This window comes from Ictidomys tridecemlineatus, chromosome 8, assembly GCF_052094955.1.
Source record: "Ictidomys tridecemlineatus isolate mIctTri1 chromosome 8, mIctTri1.hap1, whole genome shotgun sequence".
In the NCBI taxonomy this organism is placed as follows: Eukaryota; Metazoa; Chordata; class Mammalia; order Rodentia; family Sciuridae; genus Ictidomys; species Ictidomys tridecemlineatus.
This window is the reverse complement of record NC_135484.1, coordinates 16,027,455-16,052,945: the sequence shown is the minus strand read 5'-3', so window position 1 is coordinate 16,052,945 and position 25,491 is coordinate 16,027,455. Positions and strand designations below refer to the sequence as shown.

At 42.1% G+C, this 25,491-nt stretch overlaps 1 protein-coding gene and 1 long non-coding RNA gene across 2 annotated transcripts in view; one reads left to right on the top strand and one right to left on the bottom strand.

Annotated features, from left to right (window-relative positions):
* The window catches only part of LOC144366000 (uncharacterized), a 133,139-nt gene that overhangs the window by 83,638 nt on the left and 24,010 nt on the right, over window positions 1-25,491 (top strand). The window lies entirely within an intron of this gene.
* LOC120888925 (UL16-binding protein 3-like) lies at window positions 6,891-23,701 on the bottom strand. The gene is made up of 7 exons (XM_078018636.1): window positions 23,537-23,701; window positions 16,685-16,838; window positions 16,241-16,570; window positions 10,774-11,037; window positions 10,290-10,553; window positions 9,553-9,675; window positions 6,891-8,129 (listed from the first exon to the last, which is right to left on the bottom strand). Exons 1-7 carry the CDS (start codon window positions 23,699-23,701, stop codon window positions 8,125-8,127), a joined length of 1,305 nt encoding a protein of 434 aa, XP_077874762.1. The 3' UTR covers window positions 6,891-8,124.

Here is a 25,491-nt window from a genome sequence, read left to right as displayed (position 1 = left end):
CAAACTGATTTTCTGGGATTTTTCCAAAATTCCTTATTCGCCTGGCTCCTGCCCCTCATAGGTCCACTAGTAGGCCTACTGCTTTTCTGCACTTTCCTTCCATGCATAATAATGTTCTTCCAAAAACAAATGAGCAAATTTTCTAACCAAACTTTTAACTAGCATCTTCTCAATGACTACCAACTTCTTCACAACTTAGATGACTGTACCTCCTCCCGCAAAGCCCTCACCCGATGTTGACAATGCAAAGACAAGGACCAGCCCACAGCAAGAGACGATACACCCAGAGATCCTCTTGGCTCATCCCAGTTTTTGAGCCTTTACGCCCTCTGAAGCCTCCTCATGGCCCTTGGCCTTTTTCTGCTAGTTCTCTATTGTGGAACTTCTGCCCCAAACTGACCTTTGCTTTAATCCTTATTCCATTTTTGCTCATTCTGGTCCTCTCAGGTGCTGGTGACACTATGTGGAAACACTTCCCATATTTCCTTGAGTCCCTACGACAGGACCAGTGGCTGATACCAAGGATCTCCACTACTCAGGAATGGTTTGAAGCCATTGACAACCTATGGCTTCAAGGAACCTTTATGGACTTTATGGACTTGGCCCCTTTCGAGATAACTGTCTATAGCCACTGGATGTTATCTCTATCTGCCCTGGTATTCCCAAGCCTATCCCCGAACATTCCCATCTCTCCCAGGTAGGCCCCAGGCTGCTGCCCTTTCTCAGCAGGAAGTAGGCAGAGGAACTATGTTGTTCCCACACCATTTAGAAAAACAAAAAGGGAGGAATATTAGCTGCAGGGTAAACTGAGTAGCCAATCCCCACCCTTCATTAGCCCTTCCTTTTGGTATGGTTATTTGGCGCCTTTTCCTTTACTTAATCTTGCTGTTTTTTGATTTGAAACCCACACCTAGCCCATGCCCAATCTGCTTGAAGGCAGAAGATGACACCTTTAGCAACTACAGTGTGACCCAATCACTATACACCAACAAGGCAGCTGGCAGACCCAGAGACCCTATTAAATTTAAGAAGCTCAGCAAAGGGCTATAAAAACCTTCTCCTGCTGGGCCCTCTCTCTCCCTCCTCTTTTTCTCCAGGTCAATCAGACACCATTGCAATAAAGATCCCTTGATTGCTCCGAGTGTCGTGCTTACTTTCCCTTCTCCATGCATAGGTATAAACCTGTCTAAGAGAAAGACAGTTTACTGTAACACAATCTTACCTTTGGATGTTTTTTCTGGATTATTTTACAATTTGGAAGTTGAAGTAGGCCTGTCAGGGGTAAGGTATATGAAGGATCGGGTATGGGGGGGCACTTATGAAGTTGCAAGATCAAGTTCTCAACCATCAGGAACTAAGCGGAAAGTGCCAAAGGCGTTGCTGCTGGTGTGCAAAGATAGCAAGACACCAGAGGAAAGGGTCAAAAGATTTCAGTCTTTAAACCCAGAGCTGGCACTCCTAGCACTGTTCCTCATCCTGGCCCCTGTCAGCTGCAGGTCATCTCACTGTGGGTCACGGACACCAGCCCTAAACCTGGGGGAAAATCACAGAAAACTGCCTGGGCTCTAGAATAATAGCCTAAGAGAGCCTGGCCTCTGTCCTGCCTTTCTGCTCCTTTTGTTCTGGTGTATGTTGGGGGTGGAAGCCGATGGCTACAAAGGATGTGATAGTAGGTCCCAGCTCTGTCAGTTTATGACCTGGGGACAGGAAGAGTCTCCACTGTTTAGATCTGACAGGACACCCCATTTGGCCAGGGGATATTCATCACTGGGACAAAGCGGTGTTCTTGCTACAACACTATCCCATAAACTAAAAGTCTGGAGAGTCAGGCAGGACAAATAACTGCACCCAGAAAAGAAAAAGACAGAAACTAAGGACAACCTGTGTTGCATAGGCAGCCTCTGCAAAGGGATCTTCAAGAACCCCTAAAGAGAAAAATGGAAAGGACTTCTTGCATTGCATATCAGTCTTCCTAGTATAAGAAAAGGCCCAAAAGGAGCCTCTGGGTACAAGTGACAGTGGGGAACTCACTTAAAGTTGATGGCATTGTGACAGTGTTCATGGAGACAGGTCAGGTTCAAAAATGTCATTGAATGTAACACAGGAGAAAAAAGAATAAAACACAGTTTTTGTATATGCTGGATTGTCCAACCCTCTCCTGGGATGAAATTCGTTGTGTAAATTAAATGCACAGAAAACATCATAAGGATTGTTTAGAATGTGAATTTAAGAAGTGTTCCAAAACTAGAAAAGATAAAATAACATTACAGGTATAGAAATATATTTTAATATGGAAAATTAGAATAAAAGAAATGTTATGTTGCTTAATGACAAGTATTTTGTCTGGTAAAGCAATATTTTTGTGCTAATGTCCAAGATTAAAGATGACAAAACTAAGGAGGTAATGTTGTGAATGTCTAAGTAAGTTGCCGAAAGTTGGGGGAAGGTAAATCTCAAAAATTTTTTGTATGTGATTAAATTGGCTAAAATTTATCTATCAAGATAATTTTCTTCTTTTTGTTTGGTTTTATGACTTGTGGAAACTAAGTCTTAAAGTAATTAGGGTTTGTACATGTTTGAAAGTCTGAAATTATTACTTTGTAACTGGCTAAGCAAACAACTGTTACTTAAATCTAACAATATACTAAACACCCTGAATTTATGTGACTGTGTATATAAATGGGTCTGTAAACTATAGCTGTCTAAGCCTTGTCTATGTGTTACATAAAAGTTTATAAAATGAAAGTGTATATAAATTTACTGGCAAGATAACCACTAAGTGCTCTCTTTTATACATTGTATTTTACGTTGAAGGGCCATGCTCTCAATTGAAGACCTGTCTTATATATGTTTGCTTTGAGTAAGTCAATTTCTTATCATGCACCCTGTTTCCTAAATGTAAAAGATTTTACATGTATATTTTCCTAAATATAAAAGATTTTATACATTTATATCTATAAAAGATTTAAGTCTCTTGATTTTGTTAATCCATGCAGACCTGTGATTACTATTACCATATAATCTGGACTCCAAATTGCACTTTAAACGTTACACTTAGTTAAATATAAAGGTTTGCCAAGTTGGTGTTCTCCAAACTAATTATGTGTAGCAAAATCTCTGATTTGTATAAAAATAACAAATTTGGTTGGTATTTGTTCATGTCTTTTGAGGTTTTATAGCTGGTTCAAGTAACCTGTTGTCAATAAGTTACATATAAGTTGCATAAAGTAAATCTTCACACAGGAATTGAAATTTAAATGTACTTTGGGGAGCTAATAAGGAGAGCCTGATCTTTTTAAAGGTGAAATTTTAAAATATGGAAGCATTTTGCCACTTTTTCCACAAAAGAAAGTTAAAAGCTCTCTTAGCCCTTGTTTGATTGATGTTTCAGATGTACTGTTGTGTTGTGTTATGTGTCAGGGGCCCCACCTTACCTGAGATCAAATTCTGCCTCGCACCTTACTACATGTTAGAATGGCTCCAAAATAGGCTAGACTTGAGCTCATTTAGAGTTATGATAGGGGGGTTGTCTGGAATTTGAAGATAGCTCCAGTCTGGTAGGTGCTGGACTGGTTGGCTGGGCAAGGTGATAGCAAGGTGCCCTCACACCTTCTTCTAATCTTCTGACCTGATGTAGTCAACCCCATCTGTCCCCATGTCCTGCCCACATCCCACCCAGTTGATTGAAATGAGTTGTTCTTGGTGGAATGGCTGGATGCAGAATAAAAGCTAAGAAAAAGAAAGTGATAAAACCACAAGACAGAGAAAGTAATTTTGAAAAGCGGGGGCGGGATGTGCTAGCCCATCTTAGGGATCAATCTTCCACACTAACATGAGCAACATGGAGCCTGCACTTGCTTTATTTATATCAGGGAACATAAAAGGTTTTCCATGAAATGTTCTTTGCAAAAAAGGTAGGAGGTGGGCTGTCAAGTTCCCAACAGGTTATGCCCAACTCCAGAGCTATGAGAGGGGTCTCCCTAGTAGAGCAGAGATAGAGGTCATGGGTTTGGGCAATCTAATACATGGCGTGGTGGTAGGGGAGTCAGTATAGTTCCCAAGGGAAAACCTAAATCTCCATGGCTCGACAAAAAATAAAGACCCTCAAGTAATTTGCAGGTAGCTCCCCGCACCAACACACATCAGGACTAATGGAACCAGTGAGCCCGCTCTCTCCAGCATCTCTAACCAATGCTTCCACCAGGCAAAATGCCCCCAGTCTGAATGTTCACAGGATTACCTGGCCATGAACAACCCATGCAGACCCAGTCACTATCCGACAGATAAGGATGTAAGATACCCCAGGCTCAGCCATGTTGCAGTCCCAGGATCTCAATGCCATTCCACCTTGCAGAGAGACCATGAGACATGTGCACAAATGAGTGACCTTGCAAAGAAGCAGCAAAATGGTGGCCACCAACACTTCCAGCAGGAGGACCTTAGGGCAGCCAAACCCTAGGCACCCTGACACTGGACCTCAGGCCCTGTGTGATGTTTTCAGGCAGAACTGGCTGCACTGTGAGATGGTGGTAGCAGCAAACCTGCAAGCACCCTGGCCCACAAGGCCCTGGCCACTGTCCCAAGATGGAGATGGCTGTGTGCAACCAACCCTGCAGGCAACTTGGCAATGGACCTCTGGGTGACAGTGGCGGCAGTGGTACCCTGAGAGTCCCCACTGCTTCTTACCACTGTCATCACTACTGTGAATCACAATTTCCAAGGGAAACTCTGGAATCCTTGAAGGGCTCTGCCATTACTCTAATCCTGAGACCAGACCTCAGAGAGGGAACTGCAGTCCCTGAATTGGGACACCAAAAATCAATGGGAGTCATTTGATGGCACTCAAGCTGCAGAGCAAAGGGGCTACTGTAATGGGCAGGAGAGTCAAAACAGCAAACAGAACAGTCTGACTCCTGCAGCCCGAGGATGTGAGTTCATGGTGTTCCTAGAAGTGAAAGATACGAGGGGTTTACTAAATCCTCACTGGATCTGAGTAAACAGAAGAATTTAAGACCAAGGGGGAAGGTCTAACTGGAATAAAAAAAAAAAACAGCTGTATTACCCCAATCAATTCCAAGGCCTAAGCCAGATTAGAAACCCAGAAAGATCTGAATGAAGAGGAGGTGTGTTGTAATGCGTGAAAACTTGGAACACAAGTGCAAAATTATACTTTTAATGTTAGTCCCAACATCCTCTACAGAGACTTAAGGCCTATTATCTTGGTAACCACAACCTAGGAAAAATGAAATAACCAGAACTCTTTCTGGCTACACTACCACACTACAATAAACAACTGTATATCTAAATGCTATATGAACACATTCAAAAGCCCAGAAATAATGCCAGGATTGTTGTGAAGTTGAATGAGCACATTGTTAACTATATAGGTTATTATCCAGTTACATATCAAAGGATTGATTCAATTTGTGCTCTGACCAACAAATATGATAGCTATGTTGATCCTTTTCTTATTCACCACTTGGTACACGTATATTTAAGTGGTTGTCAATTTGATGGTTATAATAATTGCCCATTGTGCTTTTAATCTGTGCTCCTGGTTATTTCAGATTGTAGAATCTTGGTGCAGGATTATATGCTGTGAATTGCTCATAGCATATGCCCATATGTCAGAAGAAGTAACTTTGGTAGAAATTCTTCTTGTACTTTGGATATTAATCCTATCCTTGAATAAATAAAACAACATTTCAAGTAAAGAGTGTTCTGCTGTGCAATATATTTCTTATTTTTGTTTGAATGTACGGTTTTTTATTATTTATACTGGGGGAAAAAAGAAAATAAATAGAATTGTTTTAAATTTTCTCTCCACTATGCACACCCATACCCACATGCATACAACTTACTTCTAATTAAAGGTGAGGTCAGGTTGAGGAACAACAGCAACAACAAGGAAAAAAAACACTATCAAGGGTGAAGAGCACTGGGGAAAAACCAGAAAAATATTTTATTCCTTAAGCACAAGATGATTTGTTTTGAGCCAGCAAAATGTTTGAGATTGACATCTAGACTACCTGTTAGTTTAAGTGTAATCCTTAAATTCTGCTTACAAAAACAAATTTGGCAAAATCACGGGTTTTAGTTACTCTACAATATGAAGGAAGCACAAAATATCAGTCACTCTCCATTAATTTTTATTGTTCAGGGTTCTCCAGGGAAAAAGAACCAAGAGACTTATTGTAAAAATTGGCTTATTGGTTATGGAGCCAAGAGAGTCCAGTGTTGGTCTGAGGCTGGAGAATCAGGAAATCAAAGGTATAATTCAGTTTGATCTAAGAACCTGGGGCTGAGGGTTGATGGTGTAAGTCCAGACTGAGTCATGGAGCGTGAGAAACAATGATGGCCTGTCATATCCCAGACCAGGGAAGATGGGCATCTCAGATCAAACAGAGGAATTTGTCCTTCTTCTAACCTTTTGTTTTGTTGGGTCCCTGAAAAGATTGGATGATGCCTACTCACACAAGGGATAAAAACTACTTTGCAGAGCCTACTTACTGATTTAAAAGTAAATCTTTGCAAGAATCACCCTCAGAGAAAGACCCTGAAATGTTGTTGTGGGTTTTTTTTTTTTTTTTTTTGTACTGGGGATTGAACTCAGGGGTGCTCAACCACTGAGCCACATCCCCAGCCCTATTTTGTGTTTTATTTAGAGAGGGTCTCACTGAGTTGCTAATTGTCTCCCCATATCGGAGGCTGGCTTTGAACTTGCAATCCTCCAGTCCCAGCCTCTTGAGCAGGTGAAATTACAGGCATGTACCACTGCACCCAGCCCCGAAATAATGTTTTACCAGCTATCAGGGTAAACCTCAGGCAGTGGGTTGACACATAAAATCAACCACCACCTTGATTATATAAGAATTCCAAACTCATTTAAATTTGTTGACAAAATATGTTTATTTAACTTAAACAAAACATACAAAGAATTCCTGAAGTTATAAATGATGTCTGTCATTGTATTTTACAGACAATATTGCACCATCAATGTTGTATTGTCTTTTCATCACTGTGGAAAAACACTTTTTTTTAACGAGAGAGAGAGAGAGAGAATTTTAACATTTATTTTTTAGTTTTCAGTGGTCACAACATCTTTGTTTGTGTGTGGTGCTGAGGATGAAACCTGGCCGCATGCATGCCAGGTGAGCGTGCTACCGCTTGAGCCACATCCCCAGCACGAATTGTGGAAAAACATTTGAAGACAGTAAACTAAAGAAAGAAAAATTGATTTCTGGCACCATGTTTCAGAAGTTTTAGTCCAAGTTTGGTTGACTGTATTGCTTTTGAGTCTGAAGTAAGGCAGAATATCACAGCAGCAGGAGCTTTGGAGAAGAGATGGTTTAACTTATTGTAGCAATAAAAAAATGATTTATAGTTTAAATAGAGAAAAAGGGGGAGGGAGATGTGGGAGGCAGGAAGGTGCCTGGGACATAAAGAACCTTTCAAAACACGACTCAACAACTCTTCTAAAGTTTTCCTCACCTCTCAATAGCACCGTAGTCAACACATGGATCTTTGTGGAACATTCCAGATCCAAACTATAATAAACATCAGCTCAAGGTACAGAGAAGTAGTTGATAACACAACCAAGATTAATACTCTTTGTTGAGGTTTCTTGTTCTAGCAGTCAGAGGCTCAGTGTATAATTACTGAGGTTAGCACAGGAAATGGTTAAGAAAAAGTGCAGGATTGGTGGGTCACAAAACGGATGAAAGAGCTCAAAGTTGAAATTGAAGTTAATGGATCTTCTTGGGGGTCATCAGATCTTGGGGTGGTAGGGGTCAATGGGTGGCAAAGGAAAGATGCGGGTGGCTGCTGTGATGGTTGGGAAAGTGAAAGCAGCAACTAGAACAGTCCACCTCTTGCAGAAGTAGGGTATGGGCTCATGACCTGCAAGTGACATACAGATACACCTTTTAAATCCTCACTAGATCTGAAAAAGCAGTGGAACTCTAGGCTGAGTGACTAAGTCTGAGTGACATGCTGGAGGCCTCAGGATTTGCAGTTCAGTCTTTGTTTGCTCTACGGAGGAAGAGCAGGAAGTAGATTGGCAGAAGATCAGTAAGGACCATCATTTCACTGAATCACATTTTCAGAAGCTTCTTGGGAGCATCTTTAACCTTTAGAAAAGAAACACGTTATTTCAACTCTCTGAAGAAATCCTACTTCACTTCTCCTGACCCCTCATCAGTCACTCCCCAATTCATAGCCATGCTCACCTTGGGTCCTGTTTCCCTAATCTATTACCCAAGGGTCCTGCAGCCTCTACCACCCTCCTCCCTTCTTTCTCACAGACCAGAGTCAGCCCCAGCCCTGCTGTAGGCCTTGGTGTCTCAGGACTGCAGCTGTAATGACTGGATCTGCTCCTTGACTGGGAGCCTGCTCCTCCTCCAGATAGGAAGGGCCATAGGAACTGGGGGTGGGGAGAACCCTGTCCAAAGAGAGGGCCCTGGAATCTGGTTCCTGGGCCTTGGTTGCAGACAACATCTTTCTTCCCCTTCCCCCTCAACCTCTCCTTACCTGGGAGCAGCAGAGCTCTAAAAGTGACTGGCCCTGCCTAATCCCTCCACTCTGGCTAAGTCAGCTGGATCATCAGACCCCAGCAGCTGCTCAGCCCCACCAGTCTCTGCAGAGGCTCTGCTCAAGGCAAAGGCTGCTGAGCTACCTCAGGATTTGGAGTCTACAGAGGCTGGGTTCCAGGACCACAGCCCAAGGTTCAATCTTGGAGTCCTAAGAGTCCCCAGAGAGTTGGCATCCTCTGCCTTCATCCTGGACAGACTCTACTCTCAGTTTTCCCTTCAGCTGCTGGAAATGAGCCTCCTGTGGGAATGTAACCCTGAACTCCAGCCTTCCAGGTTGGGCTGGAAAAGACCTTCACTCCTCCCTGTTCTGGCATTAGCCATAGGACCCCCCGCTCTCCCTTTTATATATATATAAACATACATACATACATACATACACATATATATTAGTTGTAGGTGGACACAATACCTTTATTTTATGGGTTTATTTTTATGTGGTGCTAGGGATTAAATCCTGTGCCTCACATATGCTAGGCAAGTGCTTTTCCACTGAGCCACAACATGGCAGAGGACCCTCTCTTTTCAACTGTGGGTGTGGAGTCCATTCCTGTTTACATATCAAATGCATCTATCATGCTGCCATCACCCAGGATTAGGTATTTTCCTTCCTGTGTTCCTGTTATCTCCACACCATGCACTGCATGCACTACTGTGCCCCTCTCTCATAGAAATCTGGTCTGAATCAGACCTGCATAAGCTAAAATCCTTTAGAGTCCACAGGCCAACTTGTACGGTTCCTCCTCTTTCCCACAGGCCCTGACGGGGAGGATTTCTCAGAACTCAGGGCTGAGCATGGCCAAGCTATTGCTACCAGTGAGAGGAGGGAGGCCTGATTCTTCCGTCTCATCTCAGAATGAGAAGGACCAGTCAGAGTGCAGTCTGGGGCCTTGGGAGTTCACTTTCCTCTCCTCCTTGCTCACACAGCTGCCCCACTTCTCTCTTCCCATTCTGCCCACAGCACCTGTCAGGAAGATCTGGAGACCTAGGTGGATGAAGCAAGTGAGGATCAAGAGCAGGGCTGAGGGAATCAGCGTGCTGGCTGCGGACTCCTGGGAGTCTCTGTCTATGATGGCACTTGAAGGTCCTGAAGTGGAAACACAAGAGCGTTAGCCCTTGTTCAGAGCAAAATCTGTGGAGATGCCTGCTCAGCTCCTGCTGCCCCACGTCACTCAGGCAGGCACATAGTTCCTAGACCTCTGCTATGTGGCACCTGCTGTGACAGGTCATGAGGAGGAGGGAGACAGAAGAAGGGCCAGGTCCTTAAGGAGCTCATAGAGCTAATGGGAGAATCCTGGGTGACCACGGAACTCATCCTTCCTGGTGGCAAAATATGAGGTGACCCATGAGGATGATGGTGGAGAAGGGTCTCAGGAACTTTCATGTGAAGTGATTCACAAGAATTTCCAAAAAGAGTTGAGCAAATGCCAGAACAAAGCATGTGCATTGAGGAAGAGGCATTAGGAGGTGAGAAGGGAAAAGATGGGAAGACTATACCTTTAGCTGTTAACCTAGGTGTGACTCTCTCTCTCTCTCCCTCTGTCTCTCTGTCTCTCTGTCTCTCTCTCTCTGTCTCTCTGTCTCTCTCTCTCTCTCTCTCTCTCTCTCTCTCTCTCTCTCACACACACACACACACATACACACAGGTAGCAGCATCTCATGTGAAGGCAGCTCCCACTTCCTCCCCCTCCTGCCAGTTACCTGTTGGCTCCAGCTCTGTTTTCCATTCCACCAAGAACTTCTCAAGCCAGGTTCTACAGTCACCCATTGAGGTCTTGTGTAAGAATTCGGACACTTCCTTGTCATTTTCCCACTTTTCTTTCATCCAGTTGGACCCAGAATGCATCTCTCTCCACCTTGTATTGTCTGAGTCAAAGTGGAGCCACATCTGTCCATTGAAGCCAAACTGCCAGGAGCTGTTGGATTTATGCTGACAACACATCCTGCCCTCCAGGGTGTGCAGACCTGCCCCCATCAGAGAGAAATCAGTCCTTTCTTAACAAATCTTTTGTCCCACACAATACCACCTTCCCCGGATTCCTAATCTGGCTGTGTTCTGTCTGCCACTCCAGCCCTGTCTGGGCTTTCTGGAGGGACCAACCTCTAATTTTTTAAAAAACATGCACACAATCAATTTCCCTCAACCCAGTATCAGCTCTCATGCCCCTGGACCATCCTTACTTACCCCTGGCCATGCCATTTTCTGCTTTAGTGTCAGCCAGTTGCCGTTTTAGCATATCCCCCATTTCTCTCAGCATGGTGTTTTGCTGTTCCCAGGTGACTGTGGCATTCACTTTCCCTCCCAGGGCACTCATGGATCTGACCTTGTCCAGGCCACAGTCATAGGAGAGGAAATTCTTGTGGTCCACCTGGCCTTGGACTGTACACCATTGCTGTCCAGGTGCTGGCTTAGAATTGATGGTGAAGTCATAGCAAAGGGAGTGAGTCCCTGTGAGGGAAAAGGGCGAGTAAGGGTTGGGCTGGTGAGAAAGGACCCTTTAGGCACCCCCTCCCCATCCCTCTGAAGGGCTGAGCTGGCAGAGCAAGAATGACCCTTCCCAAGCTGTGTGCTCCACCTGTTTAAGGTGGGCATGTTCCCCTACTTCGAGGAGGCGGGGACAGCAACCTCATGTCCCAGGACATGGCCCACTTCGCCTCTGCCCTTTGAACAATGCCTACACCCAGCAGCACATCACCTTGCAATGGCCCTGCCAGGCTGTGAGGGGAAGGCCTGCCTGGCAGAGGATGATCAGAAGCAGGGGAAGGGACTGCATGCTGGGTCATGGTGGGGCAGTGAGGATGGGATCACAGCTGCATGAGGGAGTGTTCATAATTATGGTTCATAGCTTTTAGCTTGAGTGTTAGGAGATGGCACTAGTGCCTCAAGGGATTGCGTTCTTTTAGGTTGGAAAGTGATATCCTATCCTGAGTGAAATGGGAAATCTGTAAGTTCAAAGAAAAGCAGTAGAGGAAGGAATCAAAAGTACACACTTTGAGGATCATAAAAGGGTATATGCCATGTTGCATATTATACAATAGCCAGAAAAATGCCTAGTCCACTGTGCTTTGTAAGAAAGCCTGGCAGATTCTTGTTATCAATTGTATTTGAAAGTGTCTGGTACCTGAGCCAGACATGCACACCCATAATCCTAGTGGCTTAGGAGGCTAATACAGGAGAATTGCAAGATCAAAGCCAGCCTTAGCAACTCAGTGAGACCCTGTCTCTAAATAAAATTCAAAATAGAGCTGGGTATGTGGCTCAGTGGTCGAGTGCCCCTGAATTCAATCCCTGGTACTCAATAAAAAGAAAATATCTGGTACGCTAAACCAGAACCAAAATTAGTAGAAAGGAAGAAATAATAAGATCAGAGCAGAGCACAAATAAATGCATTAGATATGAAAAGGCAGCACAAACGATTAATGAAATAAGGAGCTGCTTCTTCTGAGAACTAAACGGAAATGATAAACCCTTACCTGGACTAACTAGGCAAAGGAGAGAGAAGACTCAAATTCAGACAAGAAAAGGGAGACATTGACTCCATAGAAATACAAAGGGTCATTCGAGAGTATTAGGGACAAAGATATTCATGTTTGTTATTATTTGCAAAAATTTGGAACCTAGAATAAATAAACAAATTCCAGATCACTTACACATACATATCTTATCCAAGTTGAATCATGAAGAAATAAAAAACTGAGCAGACCAATAAGACATAACAAGATTGAATCAATAGTAATAGCCTTCCAGCAAAGAAAATCCCAATACAAGAGAGCTTTATTGCTAAGTTCTGCCAAATATTTAAAGAACAGTTTCCAGTTTTCCTTAATTTATTCCCAAAAATAGAAGAGAAAGAAATTATTGTAACTACATTTGATAAGATCAGCATTGCCATGATATCCAAACCTGACAACACACAGAGAAACTAATCCAGTAAGTAGGATGCCATCAATTAAAAAGCATCTACACAGCAAGGGACACAGGAGCATAAAGAAAAAGTCTGCAGAATGAAAGAAATTCTTTGCCACAGTTCCTTTGACAGAAGATTAACATCCAGAATAAATAAACATCTCAAAAAACTTATCACTCCAAACTCAAAGAACTCAATTTATAAATGGGTGAAAGAACTAAACAGATATTTCTCACAAAAAGAAACAAACAAAAAAAATGGCCAACACATATTTGAATAAAATGTTCAATATTTCTAGTATCAGAGAATTACATTGGAGAAAAGCAAAACTACACCAAGATTTCATCTCATTCCACTCAGAATGACAATTATCAAGAATACAGATAATAATAACAAATACTAGTGAGGATGTGGAGAGAAAGGTACACTCACATATTGTTGTTGGGACTGCAGATTAGTACATTTACTCCAAAGAGCAGTACAGAGATTCCTCCAAAAACTAGAAATAGAACCTCCATACAACTCAGCTATCCCACTCCTTGATCTTTATTTAAAAGAACTAAAATCAGGGCTGGGGATGTGGCTCAAGCTGTATCGCGCTCGCCTGGCATGCATGCGGCCCGGGTTCGATCCTCAGCATCACATACCAACAAAGATTTTGTGTCCGCCGAGAACTAAAAAAAAATAAATATTAAAAAAAATCTTTCTTTCTCTCTCTCTCTCTTTAAAAAAAAAAAGAACTAAAATCAGCATACTGTAGTGACACAACCACTTTAATGTTTATAGCAGCACAATTCACAATAGCCAAATTATGAAATCAGTCCAGATACCCATCAAGAGATGAATGAATCAAGAAAATGTGGTATATAGACACAATGAAGTTTTACCTAGCCATAAAGAATAACGAAATTATGGTATTTTCCAGTAAATGCATGAAAGTGGAAAACATCCTGCTAAGTGAAATAAGCCAGACTCAAGGGTCAAATGTTTGTTTTCCCTTATATTTGGAAGCTACAGAGAAATAAGGGAAAGAAGGTGTTTGGGACAACCAGATATCATAACGATACAGAGAAGATCAGTGGAGTAGAAGGAGATAGGGAGGGGAAGGACAGGCAAGGTAGGAAATGCAGAATGAATTTAACAAAATGATGTTATGTGCATAGAGAACTTCCCCTTTATGTGTGTGTGGACAGCTTCAATCAAGGATGGCTAAATAATGAGTGAGGGGAAGTTCAATGGAGGGGGAAGAAGAACAGGTACTGGAATGGAGTGGGTCAGATTCCATGCATGTGTGGTTGTGTTGGGACGATCCAGCTACCATGAATAACTATAATGCTCCAATAAAAATAAAAAGAAAAGATTTTGAAATTTGCAGAGATATACGTTTAAACTGCTTAGAACATTATATAATGTATACATGTATCAAAACTTTACATGGCACCCCTTAATATGTGTAATTGTGATTTTTTTATGTATCAGTTAATAACATAAAACAAAAGTCTGCTCACAAGGGCACCAGCATTGTCTAGAAGGTCACTAATGATGATTGCTAAAAGCTGGGGTCTATAGTGGAAGTTAGAGTTTCAGAACTGGGATTCTAAAAGTAAAGGGGAAGAAAAATACTGATAGACCCCAAATGGAGGCCATGAAAAGGTAGAAGGAAAATGTGCGCCATGATGCATACAGTCAGAAAGGAGGAAGCCAAGCAGGGGCCTGATCCTCAGGGAGCTAAGCCTGGGGTTGGGCAGGCAACTCAGATTCTGCCTGATTTCAAGAAGTAAAGCAAAATCCAAGGATGGATGTTTAGAAGGCTGAAAGCTGACAGCCACCAAAAGTCTGGTTGTTTGCTCAGTTTCTAGACCTCAGTCATGTCTCAGAGCCTGAACTCTTTCCTAGGAGGAGACACCAGGATTCTATCAGGAGAGACCCTTCAATCCCAGAGTCAGTTCAGTGTCCCCGCTCAGATTATCCCACAGAGCCATCCCCCATTCACGTGGGTCTCTGTGCACAGAGAAACAGAAAACATGCAGACATTCATCCTGGAGACGGTGTGCGCTGACCCCATATCCAGGCATCTGAAGCATCACCAGGGCCTCAAGGTATTGATAAAGGTACATGTGGGGCCAGGAATGAATTGACCTATCCCACTCCCTGCTGAAATAGGAGTCATTTCAAATTCCCTGAATTTGTAATAGAAATGAACAATCATGGGCTTAATGAGTCACTGGTTGACATTGGAGCTACCCTAGTAGGGAAAGCCAAGTACAATCTAATTTAATTTGATGCATCACACTTATTCATTCTTGGTCTTATTTCTTGTACATTGGATGTCTTCTGAAGGAAGCTGGTGCCTGCACCTATGTGCTGGAGTGTTGACCCTCTGTTTTCCTCTAGCAGTTTCAAGATTTCTGATTGTTTTGGCTATTCTGGTTCTTTTATACTTCCAGATGAATTTTATGACTGCTTTTTTCCCCCTGTAGTTTTGTGAAGGTTGTCAACCACATGTCAATGGGGATTGCATCAAATCTGTAGATCACTTTTGATTAAATGGCCATTTTAACAATATTAATTCTGTCTATCCATCTTCTAAGGTATTCCTTGAACACAAGGTCAGGTGCATGCAGCCCTACCAGTGAACTCTATCCCTGTTCCTATTGTGTGTAATTATAATACACAAATTAAAAAAGAAAAAAATAAAGAAAAAAATTGTTTGCACTTGGCTCTTTGTCTTTATCAAAAATACAGATGAATTTCAGATGTAAATTCTTTATTTTTATTTTTATTTTTTTAAAGAGAGAGTGAGAGAGAGAGAGAATTTTTAATATTTATTTTTTTTTTTAGATCTCGGCGGACACAACATCTTTGTTGGTATGTGGTGCTGAGGATGGAACCCGGGTCGCACGCATGCCAGGCGAGCGCGCTACCGCTTGAGCCACATCTCCAGCCCCAGATGTAAATTCTTGATAACAACTGAATAATTCTCTAGTAGAAGGATTTATCATATTTTTGTTAACTATTTGCCTAGTGATTGAAATCAGGATATTTCAAATGTAAGAAAATTATTTTTTTGATATTTATTATTTTAATTAATTCCATATTTGTATTGGTGCATTATAGTTGTCATTACGGGTGGCATTTTCGTACACGGACAATACAGCAACAGAATTAGGCCAATATAATTCCCCAGTGTTTCCTCTCTCTCCTCTCCTCCCTTCTCTGGTCTCTTTCCTCTTCTCTACTGATCTCCCTTTGATTTTCATGAGACACCAGTCCCCCCTCCCCTTCTTTTCCTTGAATAGAAAATTCTAAAAAGTACATTATCACATGAACTTGGAAGGGACTGGACCTGCCACTGTGACTCAGGACGACCTGTGATAGAGATACCTGTGCTGGGCCACGGGGCCTCGTGGAGTTCATGGCAATTCCTCCCTGGATACGCACAAGGCAGCCCCTGGAGTGCAGAAATGCCACCCGCAGCGGGAAAACGCACAGCCTTTCACAGTGGCTCTTTTGTGGGGGGAATCCAGGGCCCCCGGAGAGAGAGGCTCGGCCCCCACTTCTGAGGGCAGAAGAGACGCCGGCGCTGTCACTCCTCCTCCCCTGTCACTTCGCTCCGCGCAACCTCCAGCTCCCGCGGCTCCCACCGCAGGCGCAGAGTCGAGAACCTGCCGCGGGGACGTGGACCGGCGGGACAGAGCCCGAAGGGAAAGTCTAGGGACTGAGGAAGTTCGATACGCAACTCACCTGCCCCCGACGCTGGAAGAAAGTTGGGCAGAAACTGAGCGAAGACGCTGAGAACCAGCGCCAAGCGGACTGCACCCTCCATGGTCCGGGAGCTCTGGGCCTGTGAGACCCGCCTCCGGGCGCCAAGACTTAAAGCCTGAGGACCCTCCGCTCCCGCGCCCAGCGCCCTCCTTTCCCTCTGCTGCCCGGGGCGGAGACGCCGCCAGGATCTCTGCGACGGGGCGGGGCGGGGCGCATCCCCAGCATGTCCCCCCCCCCGCCCCCCCCCCGCCTCCTCGCCACCAGCTTCCGCCCTCCCTGGGGCACTCGCTGGGAGGCTCAGGCTGTTACCTGGATAAGGTGGACCCAAAGCAAAGGATCAAGTTGGAGACACCAGCCTCACCCTCTTCCCTGCCTCCTCTGGGGACTGCTTGGGCCCAGGTGTTTAACCATCTGTATTCCCACCTTCTGGCTCATCCCTTCCATTCTGAAAAGACCAAAGAATTTCGGACTCTCTGAAATCAATGTGGTTGAAGGCAGTTGTTGGGTAGCCTGCCATCAAGGATAGTTTTGAGTAGATTTTGTGCCTCTGGAGCCTAAAACCTTCGGGAAAAACTCTCTGAAAGCAAAAGTGAAAGCAACTTCTCCTTTAGGAAAAGCTCCAACAGACAGGAAGTGCCCAGCAGCTCTACCGCCTGCATGAGGCAGAAAGAATCTTTTTTTTCCCCCCCTAATACCTTTATTTTACTTACTTATTTTTATATGGTGCTGAGGATCGAACTCAGGGCCTTCCAAGTGCTGGGCGAGCACTCCACAGCTGAGCCACAACCCCAGCCCCTCTTTCATCCTTTTCTTTTGAGGTACTGAAGATTGAGTCCAGGGATGCTCTTCCACGGAGCTACATCTTCTGCTCCTTTGGAAATTTTTCTTTTGGACAGTAGGTCGCTAAATCATCCAGGCCTCCTGCTTCAGCCTCCGGGGAGGTGGGAACACAGGCAAGTGCAGAAGAGCTTGATGAGGATTAATGTCTTAAAGTTTCCTGTGGTCACGTTCATTGTTATCTTGGGATAACAATTGTTGTGCAGCTCAATTAAAATAATGGATGCAGTAGTGCCTGGCTCTTGATTCCAGGAAATAAACTGTAGATTTTTTTTTGTTATGAACAGCAGAAGATCCAGGTGGTAAAACTAATGCATATCATCTTGACAAGTCACTTAATTTTCTTTGGGTCTTTTTTTTTCTATTAAAATACAATTTATCTCAGTAATCTGGGCAAGACAAATTAAAACCACAAGGAGAAAACATTGAGACCCACTAGACTGGCAAAAACTGGACAGTATTTAGTACTGACCAAGTCTGTGCTGGAACAACACAGACTCATAAAATACAGAGGCAAATGCCACTAATTAATGGACCTTAGAAAACAATTTAGATTTTTTCAATAAAGGTGAAATGCACATACCTTACATCTTCAATTATACTCCTAGTTACCTGTGCTAGAGAAATTTCTATAGAGAAAAATGTTCTATATTTTTAAGGTCAATATCATATGCAGTGGTTATTCATCTTCGTTTTCCTTTATGTCTGATAAATGTTATATTCATTTGGTAAATAATTATTTTCATAATGAAATAAAACATACATCGAAAATTTAAAAAAGAAATTACCATCATATGTAATCAAAATCTTATTTGATTCAGAATTGAGACGATTTCCAGTTGACCTGAGGACTGGGAATAAAGCTCAGTGGCCCAGCACTGGCCTAGCATGCACCAGTACTATTGTTTGGATCTAGAATGTACCCCAAAGCCCATGGGTTAAAGACTTGGCCCTAGTTTAGCAGTATTGGGACTTGGTGGAAACTCTAAGACGTGTGTGTGTGTGTGTGTGTGTGTGTGTGTGTGTGTTGGGAGTGAGGTGTTGGAGGCGATTACACAGGGGTGCAATGAAACCTCCCAAACTGGGAGCCTTATATATTAATTCTCTTAATATTTTGTCTCAGTGATGGAAAGATGGAAAGCTGACTAACAGAGCCAGGGCACAGGTTTGATCCCCAGAACAAAACCCAAAACGAAACGGAAAACCTGAACTGCAATGCACAAGAAGACAGTTTCAATTATGTAGACTGACTTGTCTTGCTTCTCTCACTGACCAAGTGTGACCAACGGGTGAAAGGCAAGAAAGTAACTGGTACTAATTCTTCTTTTTCAAGAGTCCCTGTCTATGAGCTGATAGTAAAATGCTTTTCCTAAAATCATTTCTATGTGGTTGTGGGAATTTGTAAATCTTCGATTACTATATTTTTTACATCTTTGCCTATTAGCCAGCATTGTGGTTTAAAGATAATGAAATTTTCCTCTGGTTCCTCACACACTGTAAACTTTCAAAATGACTAACAGTAACAAATAAGAAATTAAATTTTACATTTAGAATATCTATTGGTAGTACCAATGCAAAAAACGTTAAAAAAAGAAAATATTAATTTGAAAAATCTTGATCTTTGCATTTCATTTATTTTTACAGGTTTTTAAAATAATTTTTATTTTTTAAAATTAATTCTGCATTACAGGAAAAATAAAAACACAAGCAAAGAACAAAGTCAACCAGTCAGAAGAGCTTAGTTGGACGTGTTGCTATAGGTTGTATATGCACAATATCCCATTTTGTGTGATTGAGATCATGGTGTCATGCTTTTCCACACATCATGAGTATTCACCAATTTGAAATCCCAAAGCTACTTTTTTGGATAACCAAGTATTTTGATGAGTATTTTTTGAAAATCAAGAATACACATGGGCTGGGGATGTGGCTCAAGTGGTAGCGTGCTCGCCTGGCATGCATGCGGCCCCTGTTGGATCCTCAGCACCACATACAAACAAAGATGTTGTATCCGCCAAAAACTGAAAAATAAATATTAAAAAAAAGAATACACTACACTAACTCAATGTGTTATCCTTTCTTGGGGACAAAAATTTCACTGAAGACAGAAATGGCAACAGGCCTCTAGATAGACATTTTGGCAATTACAACTAAAATAATTCATTCCCTTGATGCTCAATTTAAAATGAGACAGCAACAGAATAAACCAAGCTTGTTTCAGTACCAGATTTCTACGATTCAAATATTAGCAGAATGCATGTTCCCATTGAATTAAAGTATTCCTATAGTACAGTCAGAAGATGCACACACACCCATGGCTCACATCAAAATGTAAATCTTTGAGCACTTGCTCCTATCTTTCACTGTGTGTTTCCCTGTGCCCCTCTGCTGCCAGCCTCATGAACAAGTCCTGATACACAATGCCCAGAGATAAAGCAATTCCATGACCAAGATGCATCTCTTGTATCAATTATAACAAAAATATATTTACAAATTGGCCAATTCACTAGCACTACTTTTTAGGATTCACTGTCACCTCAGGACAGCTAGAAAGCCTAGATATTGTGAATTGAAATATGAACCTTGTGCAAAATAAACACAACTTACCAAAAATGCACATACAGATCTTCCAGACATGGCGACACTAACAAAGAGCACTTCCCCTCACCCTTCCTTTTGTCCCTTCAACATTCCAATGACTAAATTCAGGACTATTCCTAGCCCCAAGAGGTAGATTAACAAGGGTCATTCCCAGAAGACAGTTCTTCCTAAGAACTAACAAAAGTATATTTATATAGGAATAATTTTGCTACTTCTAACAAACTTTGGGCATTAGGACTTATCCTTCAATACCCAGCATGATTAACTAAAATGCACATATAAATGGCTAGACAGTCTGAACTAATCTAAGGGGCACAGAATGCTTCTCTATGCATACTTTCTCCTTCCCCCACCCCCCACCCAGTGAACCTTCCCCCACCCTCCAAGACAATATGTTCATCAATTCCATTCCTCTAAATGGCAACCATTCCTATGTTGTAACAAAACATACTTAAAGCTCTCTACTTTTACCATGTGTTGTGCACTTTTAAACATCTAGAAACAGTAGATGTTTCCAACAAGGACTTAAGTTGCCAATTATACATACTGTAGCACTGAATAAATTGCAACAGTTACTTAACAAAGACTACACTTGAAAGCAAAACTCCTCCCCTTTTTTAAAGGCTAGAATTTGAAAGTGTCTCCCAAACAGTACTGGCCTAGAACACTTCTCCTTCTAGTTTTATCACCCCATGGGTCAGATATATGCATCTGTAATGCTTAGAGATGACTTTAACAATTTACTTCCTAAGTGGTTTTAAGAAGAGTCTTTCCTATGAATTTAACACAACATGTACTCAATGTGTTAGTTACTAACTCTACTTATGTCATACACTGGCAACCTCTTTAACATCTAGATAGACTAGATGTAAATTAGGACTCATTTGTCCTTTATATACACTATTTACACAGAATAGTGAAACAAAACTTGCAAATATAAAGAGGCAATGGTTAATTTTGCTTCACAGAAAATATAAAACCCTTTATATTTTCTTTTCCTTCTTCCTCCCTGAACCAGCACAGATATATTATGCACTGCTCAGAGAAGTGTTTGGATCATTCCAAAAGGCAGTTATTTCCTCATGAATTTTAACAAAAAGATATCTACAAAATGTTTTATTTACTACCTCTACTTTTAACATACTTTGTGCACTTCTAAACATCTAGAAAGACTAGATATTTCAAATAAGGACTTAAGTTTGTCCACTATGTACCTAGTAGTGTTGAATAAGCTACACACAAGCGACAATGGTTATACCTGAAAGTGTCTCCTAAGTAGGATCATTCTGACCTAGAATCCTTCATTTCTTCCACTTCTTTCTCCTGTGTTACATGTGTCACACCTGAGTGTCACATGATATGATGTGTTTCAATTTCACTTCTAAAAGTCCTTTTCAGAAGAGTGCCTTTCTATGAATTTGAACACAAAGTGTACAAAATGTGTGAGTTCACTAACTCTATTTTTTGTCATACATTGGCAACCTCGTTTAATATCTAAAGACTAGATATTATAAAATTAAGACTCCTTTGTCCAATTTATATACAATATATATATACAGTACAGCAAAGTTAAATGAAATGCATGTTACAGGGCAATGGGTAAGCTGAAATTTTCTAGCACTCTAAGAAAACACTTTCTGTAACTTCTTCCCTCCTTCCTCCTTCAATCCAATGAACAAGAATAGACAGTATTCTGTTAAGAGGTGGCTTAACAATCCAAACAGTATTTCTCATCAGTTTTTAAAAAGTATTTTCAAAAAGTTTCAGTTCTACTACTTCTACTTTTAAATATATCAAGCACTTCTAAATATACAGAAGGACTAGCTATTCCACATAAGAACCTGTCTGCTATGCACACAGCACTGGTAAATAAAATTGGACACATAGCAATGGTTATAATCTGAGGTATCTTTTTTTTTTAAGTAGGCTAACTTTATTTTTAAATTTTTTTGTAACAATTTTGAAACTTTATACATTAAACAATAAAGTTGTGAAACACATAATGTAAACACCCTTGGAAATTCAAAATTCTGATACAATCAAAATAATAGTGCAGAACTTTGTAATCTCTTACAGAATCTGCAAGAATCGTGTAGCAAAAAAAGCATGGTTATAAATAATTTGAACATATGCTAAAATAAACATGTTGAATATAACAGCATTTATAAATTTTTTTCTTCTAATATGATCATTTTATCCTTGAACATTTCCCTCCCACTTCCTTCTCTCTATTTTCAGTCCAGTGAACAAGGACAGGAATACGTAACACTTACAGATGGATGAACAAATTCATATCCAAAAGTCATTTACGGAGGATAAGCTTTTCTATGAATTTCAACTAAAAATGTACAAAATGTTCTAATTTTACTAACTACTTGGTCATACACTGGCAACCTCCGTAAAATCCAGAGAATAGATGTTGCAAAATTGGGACTCATTTGTCCATTATATACACTATATACATAACAAAACAAAATGCACAGAAGATACAGAAAATTGATGTCTGAAAATGTCCAAGTATGAACGCACTAACATATTACCTTTTGCAATTGCTTCCTTCCCACCTCCTCCACACCACTGAGCAAGTACAGACAATACTATGCTGCTCATAGATGTGGTTTAATAGTTCCATTCTCCAAAAGACAATTTCATATGAATTTTAGCAAAAATATATTTACAAAGTGGTATTTTACTACCTATACATTTAACATATATAGCACCCTTCTAAACATCTAGACAAGACTAGATGTTTCAAATAAGGACTGCACACATGTAATAATGGTTCTAATTTGAAAATGTCTTCAAACTATGAGCATTCTGGCCTTTTACTGACTCGGTGAGCTATATTGTTCCATTTCGTGGAAGAGAATCCTTCCTAAGAATATTAACACAAAACTGGTTTACTAATTCTACTTTTGTCATACACTGGCAACCTCTTTAACATCTAGAAGGACTAGATGTAGATTAGGACTCATTTATCTTTCATATATAGTATGCACACAGCAAAGTAAAACAGAACCCATAGACATAGGTACAACTCTTAGCTCACAGTAAGGACACAGCACAGCACTCCCCAGAAGCAGTATACAATTCTGTACTACTCACAGGGGTTTGGCTATTGCATTCCCACTGCCCCTCCTCCCCGCCCACCAAAAAAAGAAAAACATTTCATAAGAATTTAACAAAAGGAAATTTACAAAATATGTATTTTTACCACTTCTACTTTTAACATTTATCAGGCACTTTAGAACATCTAGAAAACCTAGATTTTTTTTTAAAAAGTACTTAGCATTTTCAACTATAAATAGACTAATGGGGAATAAAATGCACACAGAAAACAACGGTTATTATATGAAAAATGTCTTTTAGGTAAAACCAGTGTGGCACAGGACCTCCTTCTCACGGTCAGTTTTCTCCATGTCCAACAACCCACTGAACAAACGTGGACAAGTGTGGCTCCTAGAGGTGGCCTAACAAATCCATTTCAAAGTCACTTCCAGAACGCGTTTCTGATTGTTTCAAACAAATGAGCATTTACGAGACGTGATTTTCTAACTCTATCACACGTCCACACGTCGGGCATCCTCTTCCCATTTAGAAGGTCCGGACATAGCACAAGTTTTAAGTTTGGGGGCAGGTGCAGAGCAGCTTTTGCCTATTATACACAGGGGCCTTCTACAAAGGGCCAGGAAATCTTCCCAGAGGGTGGCGGCCGGTTCCAACTGGGCAGATGAGGCTGGTGACTCTAAGGTGACTCTAGGGTTTCTCCTTGGTAGAACCAACACCAGCCGCCCGAGGCCATAAACCTTCCACTCGTCGTTGTCAGCGGGGGCTCACCTGCCCCGATGGCTCCAGGTTGGCGGGACAAGGCGCGGTCTCCAGGAGCCCGCCCGGGCGCTCACGGAGGGCGCTAATGTGTGCGGCTCCGCTGGCCAAACCGTGGCCACGCTTTTGGACGTCCCCTCTCCTTGGGACCTCCAAGCCCCAGCCGGCCTCCGCCATTCTTTTCGCAGCGCGACCCCTGCGGCCACCCAAAGGCGCCACGTCCTGGGCTGCGGCGGCTTCAGCTGGGACCGACAGGATTGGAGCAGGAGACCCGGCAGCCCGCGGGTCCGGGGTCCCGTTTCTCACTATGCTCTCTGCTGGAACTTGATCTTTGCATTTTAGATTTGACTTAGTACTTAATAAATAGCATCATATAACAATAATTAAATCATTATCCTTTGTTATGTGCACATATCACTGATATTTTATATCTTTAAGTAGTTTACAAATGTCATTTCTAACGAAAAGATATTTAAAATATTCTGAAAAAAACTACAGTGCAAATAACAAAGCTGTTAAATGAGCATATAGCCAGCCCTACATATCTGTGGGCTCAACATCCACTGATTCAATCATAGAAAGTATGTGGGGAGCACTTCTCAGGACCTTCTTACAATCACAACTTTAATCCGCCTCACACTGAGCAGTAAGCCGAATCCACGTGAATGAAGTAATGTGTAGATCTTTTGCCATTTTAGAGATCCTCAGTCTCTCCAGAATCTTGAGCCTTGTTCATGTGCTGTGCAGTTAGGCCTTTAATGGTTCTGTGTGTACTGAACACTGCAGATTTTTTTTTTTTCTTATCACCGGAACAGGGAGGTCCTTAAAAGCCTTCTTAGAAACAAACTGAAATTCACCTTCTCCACTCCCCAAAATAGAAGCACTCTGGCCTGTTGTGGGACTTAACAGACACAATCATAAACCCACCAAATACAGAATCAAAAATAAATTAATAGCTGGTGCACCCTGTTGAAGGCGTCCTCCTTCAATAGCAGCAACCCTGACTGTGAAGGGAGGCGGGAGCAAGCCAGTGAATGGAGCAGAGAGAGCGCAGAGTGAGCCATTGGGAAGTCCCCCGCTTGTGGGAGCCCGCAGGGATTGATTCTCAACACTGGTGGGGTAGGGGGTGGGGTGGGGGTGGGGAAGAACTTAGAAATTCCCATAGCTGTAACTGTAGTTGACATGAGCATAAGGAAAAATGGTCAGCCCAACTTGGGCATGTGAAAATTCCTAAAATCCAGCAGATACCTATATAGTACATAAGGTAGTTCCACAGAAGGAAGCACTTAAACACAACTGCAACAATATACTTGGTTGTGGATAGCTGTCAAAGGAAGCCTGCTTTCCCAAAGAGTTGACAATAGACTTGCTCAGTGATCAGGAAATGATGGCACGGGGTGCCGGTGGCCACACGGGAGGGGCAGGGGTTAGGGCAAGGCAGAGGGTCAAGGCAGCAGTCATAGGTGCCAGCACATAGTTTCAGTGCTTTGATATCAACTTTCAGACTTTGCATTTACTCAACTAAGGCCGATTTCCCTTGGCTTCTCCCTCTGTTCTTTTCTTTTCTGTAAAAATTGTTTTATCCCAAACAAGTATTGCCAGTTTTCCCCCCAGTCATGATTTGCTGGTTTTTTCCCCCTTCTTCTTAAACCTATGTTTAAAAAAGCAGAGCAGTTTTGTGTCTAGTGGTAGCGTCCAGTCAGGCAGCTGTTGCTGTACCGGGTGGGGAGGTGGGTGAGGAAGGGTGCCCTTGGGAACCCAGGGAGGGGATGCTTAGTCGCATCCAGGGCACTCCAGTCCGCATTGTTTGCTACCAACTGTTTGCCAGCGACTCCTTCAAGTTTCTGGGCTGGGACCATGTTCTTGTTCTGACAATAGGGTTAATTGATTGTAGGACACTGCGGAATCTCGGGAGTTGATACTTTTGGCTTTTCAAATAATTTTTTTTCCCTAAAAACCAACAAACT

Coding starts and splice junctions, on each gene's coding strand:
- LOC120888925 (XM_078018636.1), bottom strand. CDS start 23,701: ATGGCGGAGGCCGGCTGGGGCTTGGAGGTCCCAAGGAGAGGGGACGTC. Junction 16,571..16,684: donor TGGAAGGGATGAGCCAGAAG/GTGGGAATACAG, acceptor CACCTTATCCAG/GTAACAGCCTGAGCCTCCCA. Junction 10,554..10,773: donor AGAAAATGGCATGGCCAGGG/GTAAGTAAGGAT, acceptor TGATGGGGGCAG/GTCTGCACACCCTGGAGGGC.